The 9,012-nt window shown below is 56.8% G+C and overlaps 1 protein-coding gene across 2 annotated transcripts; it reads left to right on the forward strand.

The window, feature by feature from the left end:
• Positions 1–740: 740 nt before the first annotated feature.
• On the forward strand, positions 741–8,556 carry Dda1 (DET1 and DDB1 associated 1). 2 transcript variants are annotated; one of them, XM_047531124.1, is made up of 5 exons: positions 741–876; positions 5,438–5,518; positions 5,724–5,775; positions 6,615–6,676; positions 7,857–8,556. In XM_047531124.1, the coding sequence occupies exons 1-5, from the start codon at positions 874–876 to the stop codon at positions 7,965–7,967; spliced, it is 309 nt and encodes a 102-aa protein (XP_047387080.1). In that variant the 5' UTR covers positions 741–873; the 3' UTR covers positions 7,968–8,556. The 2 variants fall into 2 exon arrangements, with proteins under 2 accessions (XP_047387080.1, XP_047387079.1); XM_047531123.1 differs by lacking the exon at positions 741–876 and adding an exon at positions 1,840–1,902.
• The last annotated feature ends 456 nt before the right edge of the window (positions 8,557–9,012 follow it).

The raw sequence follows: 9,012 nt of genomic DNA on the forward strand, positions 1-9,012 counted from the left end.
AGCCAGAGGTGCCCAGAATTTGGGGCACTAGGGAGCCACAGGAGGTGTTCAAGCAAGAAAGTCTGGATTGTCAATTAAAAAATAATTTAAGCCGGGCCCTGTGGTGCAAGCTTGTAGTTCCAGCGGCTCGGAAGTCAGAGAGGAGGATTGCCAACTCAAAGCCAGCCATAACAAAAGCGAGGCGCTAAGCAACTCAGAGAGACCCTGCCTTTAAGTAAAATACAAAACAGAGCTGGGGATGTGCTCAGTGACCCCGAGTTCAATCCCTGGTATACCCCCTCCAAAAAAAAAAAAAAAAAAATTCAAGTAGCTAATGCGGGAGTCGTCTAGTATGCCCAAACCCAAGGTTGACACCATGAGGAGGAGGCTGCTGAGAATGTTCTGGTCCTCATTTTGTGGAACTGTCGTGAGACCTCATGGGGCACTGTATGAAAAAGTTCAATAAATCCTAGTTAAAGAGGTGAGACTTGCAGGGCCTCCGAGAGTTGTGAACTACAACACCCAGGAGGCTTCGCGGGTACGGCATCCGCCCACTTCCGGATCTCACTTCCATCTCTTCCAAGTCCCGGGCGAGGTTTTGCTTCCTCGACCTAACTTGACCATGAAGGGAGGAGGCGTGGCAACCAATAAGCATGTGAGTTAGCCGAATCTGACCAATGGGAGCGCGCATAGGACCTATATCTTGGGGGCGGGGCCAGGGTGTAGACCAATGACGGAGGGCAGTGGCGCCATCAGTGTACGCTGTGCCGTGGCTGGAAGTTACTGTGCGGCGGCTGCTAAGAAGGCGGCTGTGGCTGTGGCGGTGGCGGCGGCGGCGGCGGCGGCGGCGGCGGCGGCGGCTGAGGTGGCTGAGGTGGCGACGGAGGAAACAAGATGGTGAGGACGGCCGCCGGGCCCGTACTTCCCTTACCCTCAACAAAATGGTGCCGCGGGACCACCCACTTCTCTATCCCCCCAAGGCCTTTCACCACCCTGCCCGGCCCCCTCAGCCCCGCCCCACCCTGCGCACTGACCTGTGACCTTCGACCTCTCAGACCCTGCCTTGAGCTTTTTCTTGACCCCGCCCCAGCTCCTTCCCCGACCCCTGACCCTGTGTAGGCTTCCAGGCCCTGACAACTCATTCATTTCCGGGTCGCGGCTACCCCCGGAAATCGCTTAGAGTGGGGTGGGGTCTCCTGAGACCCCCCAACTCGGGCCTCATCCTGGGCGCGGCGGGCCTGGGCTTCTCCAGATTAGGAGGGTTTGGAAGGCCGGTCAGGGAGTCAGGGCGGGGGAGGGGGCTCGACACCGCAGACTTGCCGGGCTTTGTCGCCAAAGGAAGTGCGACATTCGCCGACCGCCCGGATTCCCCAGGGCCCTAACCCCTCCCCCACCATTCTGGGCCTCCGCTTGTCCCTAAGGAGGAACAATTCCATCTCTCCCATCCTCAGGGCCTCTCCCTGTTAAATGAGGATGCTGGTGGTACAGACTTCATAGGATTGTGATAGTGGAGGGATCTGTCATGGTGAAGTACTTAGGACAGGGAACATTCAACAGATGAGCCGGGTGGCTGGGGCTGGTGACCTCCTCTCCTAACTCCTAACTCCTTTCGTCTTGAAGTGGGGGTAATCCTAACTGGATGTGGGGAGCTTAAAATTCCCTCTCCTCGTCCCACATCCTGGGATTTGGGGCTAGTGGCTTTGGGGGTTTGATTTGTAAAGTGTGATGGTGATTCGGCCTCAGAGTTGGACTGAAATCCCTCCCCAGCCCTTTCAGTTGGCCTCCTCACACCGCAGGGGCAGCGGGAGGTTTGGTCAAGATAAGTTAGGGCCCCATTGCTCTCTGACTCAAAATCCTGGCCCACAGCCCACAGCCTTTGGGGTGCAGTAGAAGATGGGCAGAGGAAGCGCTCCAGTAAGGAAGGTAGGACCCAGAGTGTGGGTCCCCAAGTCTGGGTGCTGTGTTCAATTTATTACTGCCATGCATCCCCAACCTAATCAAAAGAGGATTCTGTTGGCTCTGCCTCCAGAACACGACCTGAGTCCATCCATGGCTGTCCACCCTGGTCCAGGTACTGCCACCTTTGGCCTGGATGCCTGTCTCAGCCCCCTCCCTAGTCTCCTTGCCTCTATCCCACCCACTTGGTAGTCTTTACTTCACCAGTACCCTGGAGTTTAATTTAAAGATGTAAATCAGATTATATCACTTTCTAGTTTATGAAATGCTCCTGAGGCTTCCTGTTGTAACCCTGTTGTGACCCAACTCCTGCCTTCAAGGCCTGCCCACCTCTGTAACCTCATCTCCACCCTCTTCACCCCTTCCCCCTGCCAGATTTATCCTGGCCTTGTTTGCGCTTCCCCATGTTCTGAGTTCCACCACCCCAGGGCCTTTGCACCTGCTGCTTCTGCCTGTAGCACTCTTCTTCCTGTGAGTATCACCTCTTCAGATCCCCTCCTGACTTCTGGAGGCACCATCTCTTGCTTTGTTGGGTCACTATTGGGCCACCCACAGGAATAGGAACACAGGTGTTTGGCACATTTTTGCTGAGGCAATGGATGGCTGCAGGGTGGACTTCTCCCCTGTCTTCAGGCCTTGTTTTCCAGCTTAGCTGGCAGGACGTACGTCTCCTCCCCTGTCTTCATTCATTTATTCAGCCTGAGTAAGTGGATGTCAGCAGCTACCTGCAGGGAGCTCTGTGCAGAGGCTGCATCCTGTGCTGTCTTATTGAGACTCTGAATCAACTTGGGAGGTGGCGCTGCTGAGATACCCGACTCCATGTGGGACGCAGTGAGGCTGTGAGGTCATTTGCCCCAAGTCACAGCCAATGAGGTGCTGAGCCAGGACTGAGGGGAGGATTCGAGCTTTGCACCTGTCAGCACTCAGCAGCCTGGTCCCCTGTGAGCCCTGCCCTGCCTGTGCCCTGGGCAAGGAAAGTGGATGTGTAAGCAGGCGATCCTGCTGAGGTGGAAGCAGGGCTCTGGGAGAGGCTGTCAAGGTGTGGGGACAGCTTTGGGGTAGGAGAGGTTGGAGTTGGTGGGGAGGGCAGCGGTGTGGACAGAGAGGCCTTCCTGAGGGCCGGTGGCTGGTGTACCGTGGGTTGAGAGGAGGGCCCAAATGGGCCAGGGCTGTGGCGAGGCTTGAGCAGAGAGGAACAGGGTCCCCTCCTGTGTCACCACCACTGGACAGCCCACCCTGGTCCCCCAGACCAGCCAAGCCTCTGTCCCCCATGGTCCTACAAGCACCCTGACCTCCACTTTCCACTTGCTGTCCCCTATGCAGTGGGAGCTCCCCAAAGACCAGGAACAGGCTCACCGCAGTGTCCCAGTGCCCAACTTGGGGTCTGCCCCATAGGAAGAGCCTCCCGGCGCAGTGGCTTGGGCAGCTTAGGCTGGAGGATCACAAGTTAAAAAGAAGAACTGGGAACGCGACCCAGGGGTAAAGTGCCCCTGGGTTCAATCCCTGGTACTTAAAAAAAAAAAGAGAGAAAACCTTGCCAGATGCATGAAGCTGGCTCCATAGTCTGAGAATCAGCTGCGGCAGGGGCCTAGGGGACGAGGCACGTTTGAGGGACTTGGAGTTGTCCCAGAGCAGATGTGAATCCTGTCTCCTAGGCAGGAAGGGGAGGCCTGCCAGCCTCCCAGGTTGGCCCATGCTGCTGACCTCTCACTGGGACCAGCAGAGGAGGGGCTGGCCCATAGGGAAAGGGACACTAGTCCTCTTGTCTGTCACAGAGGATGATGTGAAGTCACTTAAATGGCTACTTCCTCCAGGATGACCCTCTAGGCTTCAAGGGTGGGGCGGGACCCTGAGGGTACCAGGTCTTGCCCACAGCCCTAGAGTCTGGGATTGCAAGCCTTTGGGTTTCCAGACCTGTCATGTTATGGCAGGAGTGTGGTCTCTGAGGTTGGGCACACCTGAAACTAGGTGACTCAAATGAGTCACACAGATGACCTCCTTACCTCAGCCTCCTGTCTTTGGGGAGCCACCACCTCCTGCTTGGCTGGGTCGCACCTGTGATCACGTTTAGGGGTGTGATATTTGGGAAGACCCTGGCCTGGGGCGAGACCCCACACTAGCTGCACCACTTGCCAGCTATCCTACCTCAGGCTTGACCAGCAAGGACTTTGGAAGAGTGAATGGATTGTGTTGCTGCTGGCTCCCTGGAGCCACGTGGGCCTAAAAACTTGTGCAGCTAAGCCTTGCCCCCCAGGCAGCAGCAGCAGGAGGACAGTCTGCTCCCTCCAGGGAGGCGGGGCGTCCTCCCCTCCTAGGCCTGGCTCTGAGGGCCTAGTGATCAACTTCAGGGCAGGGCCTCAGAGGCAGTCCCTGAGCCGCTTGTCACACACGCACTTGCCTCGGTCCACATGGGCCTTTCTTTGTGTGTGTGTGTGTGTGTATGTGTGTGATTGGAATTTTGTTTTTATCTTTTTGTGATACTAGAGATTGAACTCAGGGATGCTTTGTCACTTAGCTACATTCCCAACCTCTTTTATTTTTTGTTTTGAGACAGGGTCTTGCTAAGTTGCTCAGGCCAGCCTTGAACTTGGGATCCTGCTGCCTCAGCCTCCCGAGCCGCTGGGATTACAGGCGTGCGCCACCATGCCCAGCCCACATGGAACTTTCTAAAATGTGGAGGCAGCTTTAAAAACCTGGATAAGGACTGGTGTGTGGCTTGGTGGTAGAGTGCTTGCTTACAAGAGGCCCTGGGCTCCGTCCCCAGCACCACAAAAAGAAAACCAAAATAACACAAACCTGTGTGTTTGGGGCTGGAATGTAGCTCAGTGGCAGAGTGCTTGTCTCCCTTGTGAAGACCTGGGTTTCATCCCCAGCCCAGAAGAGGAAGAAAAGACGTAAAAAGGAGATAACACATTCAAACGTGGATTTTTGGGTTTTCTGGGATTTTGAAAGTATGGGGAACCCTGGGCTCCTGTTCCTGAGTAACCACAGCCCCTGCTGGCCAGGTCTCTGTTCCCCACCTGCATCTGTTGTCACACTGACCCGTGGATTTTTTAAGATCAGCAGATGTTCCTCTCCTAGGTCTCCGTCCAAGGCAGATCCATGGAAACGGGGCTGGGAGGCCCTGCATCCTAGAAGTTTATGTCACCAAGCACAGTGCCATCCAGGGGAGCCACAGCCACCCCTCATGGTGGGCTGTGTGGGACCTGGGTTTCACTCCTCTGTTGCTTACCACAGTGTGACTTTAAACAAGTGGCCTGTTCTCTCCCAGCCTCAGTCCTCCCCCCTTTTGCCTGGGTGTGGGGCTGTTGTGAGGACCTCCCAGGAGAGCATGCACTAACCTTTGGTAGGCATCTTAAGGGTACAGTGTGTAAAACTTGAGCAGGAAGAAAAGTAGAAAGAAAACCAGAAGCCACCTGGAAGCCCATCTCCCTCAGATGCACAGTAAGCAGGCTTCTCTCTTGTCACTTGATTCTCACTCTCTGTCTTCTGTGTCTTCTAGGCAGATTTTTTGAAAGGATTGCCTGTCTACAACAAAAGCAATTTTAGTCGATTTCATGCTGACTCCGTGTGCAAAGCTTCGGTGAGTGTGTTCTGGGTGCTGGAGTGGCATGCGTCCCCAGTAGTGGTCTTGGGGGACAGGCTGACCTTTAAGGCCAGCCTCACCCCATAGTCTTGAGTGTCTTTCCATCTCTGTTGAAGGGTAGGTGCTGAGTCAGGACTGGGGAGGGAGCAGGGACCCCGGGCCCACATTCTCCTAACCTACCCTTTCCCCAACCACCCTGCAGAATCGACGTCCCTCCGTCTACCTGCCTACTCGGGAGTACCCATCAGAACAGAGTGAGTAGCGCCTGCTGGTGTGTCCTGTCCTGGCTCTGAGGGGTGGTCCAGAGCCCCGGCCTAGGTCAGAGACCAGGCGTGGCTTGTGGTCTGGTTTTCCATCCAGGGTCAGGTGGGGATGGACGCCAAAGGAAGAACAGGAAGTGATCCTGGGGTCTCTGGGCTGGAGGTGCACGCGTGGATGCCTGTTCATTCCTGACCTTGGGAGCCGTGGGAAACCTGGCTTTTTCTGGGTGCCTCTTAATTTCCACACGCTGGCATCCAGAGCTCCTGAGGGGTCTGAGCTGACCCTCCTCTGCCAGTCGCTGGTGTGGCCCCTCCCCCTGGGGCCAGGTTGGTGTCTCCTGCTACCTCCACCTCAGGGATGTAGTGAGAACTCAGACTCTAAACAAGTACTGTCAGGCAGGCGACAGCAAAGAGCCGTTGGGACTGGGTAGGGGACCTGGCAGATGGCTCTGCAGAGTGAGAGACTGTGGTGCTGCTGTTTTGTCTTTATTTTAACTGTTAAGAAGACACCCATGTATCTGAACCCTGCAGGCGACAAGTGATTTGTGGTCACCAGGGTACAACTATGTAGATTTGCGCTCGTGGTTCACCTGGGAAAAGGCAGGACGTGAGCCTGCCCCCACCCCAGGAAGGAACCCTGCCTACAGGAAGTAGGCACCCTGGTGGTGACTGTGTGTCAGGAGTGAAAACGTGGGCTTTCTGAGATCACCTCCCCAGTTGTGGGCGCTGGCCCCAGGGGCTGAAGAGGCCAGGAGGCCAGGGAGGGTGGCGCACCCGTCTGAGCAGTCAGGTCCTCTGTGTCCTCTGCCATCATCTCTGTCTTGCTTTTTCAGTCATTGTGACAGAAAAGACAAACATCCTCCTGCGCTACCTACATCAGCAATGGGACAAAAAGGTAAAGGAGGTGGGGTTCGGGTGCTGGGATCGCGGGGGAGACTGACTCCTCGCAGGGGCCTCAGGTGAGGGAGTGACTGGGCGTTTGGGGCACTTGAGGGGCCTGAGGGCCAATGGGAGTCGTCCAGGCCATCTGGAGAGGGGAGCGTTTTGGTGGCGGCAGCAGCCATGCAGCGCCACTGGGTCCTCGTGCTTGGAAGTCTGAGGCCTCGGCCGGGCTCCCCAGGCCCTGCCATCAGCCGACTGTACAGACAGGCCCTTGAGTACTTTGCCTTGTTGTCACACGTGCTGCCAGCGCTCTACCACTGAGCCACACCCCCACAGAGTGTTTGGGGGTGGTTGGTTAGTGGAGATTGGACGCTTGGGCATCTATCACTGAGACAGGCCCAGTTGTCTTGGATTTTTTGCTTTTTCCAGTTCTTATTGAGAAAGTGTCACTCGGTTGCCCCAGCTGGCTTGGAGCTCACCGCCCTCGATTGCTGGGCTCACAGGCCTTGCCACCATACCTGTAGAGTCTTTCTCTTTATTTGGAACTGAGGATTGCACTCAGGGCTGCTTAACCTGAGCCACATCCCAAGCCCCCCTTTTTTTTTTTACTTGTAAATGGACACAATTCCTTTATTTTTTTATTTAATGTTTGTATGTGGTGCTGGGGATGAAGCCCAGTGCCTCTTGCGTGCAGGCAGGTGCTCTACCGCTGAGCCACAAGCCCTGGCCCTGACCCTGCATTGTCAGGAAAGAGCACAGCAGATGGGTTTGGGTACTGTCCTTTCCTGGTTGGCAGCTCCCAAGGCCTGTGCAGCTGGGGAGGGGGATGGAATGAGTGGGTCAGGGTACCCCAGATTTTCAGGGGTGCCCACTTGGGTGCCCTTTTGCCCTTGGCTTGGTGGATCCCTCTGAGCGTTTGAGAAATGGGGTCGTTGGGAGAGGTAGTGCCGCCCCCCACCGATAAGATTCCCAGGAAACACCTGCCTGTCACCTGCCGTGGGTCAGAGGACACTCAGGATAGGACCGAGTGGGCCAGGTCCTAGTGGCAGCAAGCGCTACCCAGCCAGGGGCCCTGGGTCACATTTCCCACTCCAGGCCTGGCTTTCAATGCCCCGCAGGGACCTGGGCTGCACTGGGATGCTGGGAGCTGTCCCACGCCAAGGCTCACAGCCCTGTCCTTCCCTCGCCCCCAGAATGCCGCCAAGAAGAGAGAGCAGGAGCAGGTGGAGCTGGAGGGCGAGAGCTCGGCGCCACCCCGCAAGGTGGCACGGACCGACAGCCCCGACATGCACGAGGACACTTAAGACTCGCGATCCCCCACAGGCGCCTCCTGTTGTGTCTGCTCCTTGGTCGCCCGCCCACCGTGTGTAAGCGCCCTGCCCGCCCGCCTTCCCCGCCGGCCACCCACACCCCGCCGTCCACACCACTTCCAACCTCATAGGAGCCGATGTATTTATTTTCCTTGAGTTTTTATTTATGCTGTAACATGTATCAAGCGTTGGTTAAAGGGGACGTCAGACCCAGTAGTGTGATGTCGGTAGATGCTTTTTAAAAACCATTGTTCTTCATCTTCCCCCTGCCCAGGTCCCCCCGTCCTGAGAACCTGTCTCTCTAGGGTGTAGAGCCAGGGGGTTCTGTGGCTGGGTGGCAGAGATGGGGGCCAGGCCGTGCAGCCTGGCTCCCCTGGACAGCTGAGCAGCCTTCTCCCTCCCTGCCGGCCAGTCCAGGCCTCTGAGACTCACCTGGTTCCGACTTGTGCGGGAGGTAGCCATGCCCAGCCCTCGCTCTGAGCAGGTGGGCAGGGGAGAAGTCACCCTACCGGATCTTCCTCTTAAGTCATTTTATCATGGACTAGAGCGCTCCGTGTCCATCCCAATAAAAGGATCTTTCCTACTCGACCTCGAGTCTTTGCTCCACGCTCCTCACCTCTGGAGGACGGAGCCCCTGAGAGTCATCCCGTCGTCACCAAGAGGAGGAAGAGGGGCCCCTTGTGCTGGGGCCCCAGGGACCAGCCACATCCTTTCACGAGCCTACTGCAGCCGCCATGCTCAAGGCCAAGACCTGCTTGGACCAACCCCCTGCCTCACCTGTCAAGGTGTCCTCGAGGACCAGGTCCATCCCTGAGAGACAGTCTGTGGTGCCAGAGGTGGAGCTGGGGTCAGCTCGCATCCAGGACACTACCACCTGGGGCCTCGTGTCCACCAGCCACTGTGGATATGGCCCAGTCTTGCCTGGGGGCCTGGGCTCTCAGGGCCTCTGGTGACAGCAGAATGACATTTGGCAGGTAGCCTGGCCTCATGGGACCCTGAGTCAGATAGGAGCTATAGTCAGCGAGCTTCTTGGCCACTT

This window comes from Sciurus carolinensis, chromosome 17 (genome assembly GCF_902686445.1).
Source record: "Sciurus carolinensis chromosome 17, mSciCar1.2, whole genome shotgun sequence".
In the NCBI taxonomy this organism is placed as follows: Eukaryota; Metazoa; Chordata; class Mammalia; order Rodentia; family Sciuridae; genus Sciurus; species Sciurus carolinensis.

What these genes read in the sequence shown, in the direction of transcription:
- Dda1 (XM_047531123.1), top strand. Translation starts at nt 1,873, where the DNA reads ATGGGCAGAGGAAGCGCTCCAGTAAGGAAG. An exon ending in GGAGTACCCATCAGAACAGA is followed by an intron (nt 5,776 to 6,614) that starts GTGAGTAGCGCC and finishes TTGCTTTTTCAG; the next exon opens with TCATTGTGACAGAAAAGACA. An exon ending in ATCAGCAATGGGACAAAAAG is followed by an intron (nt 6,677 to 7,856) that starts GTAAAGGAGGTG and finishes CCTCGCCCCCAG; the next exon opens with AATGCCGCCAAGAAGAGAGA.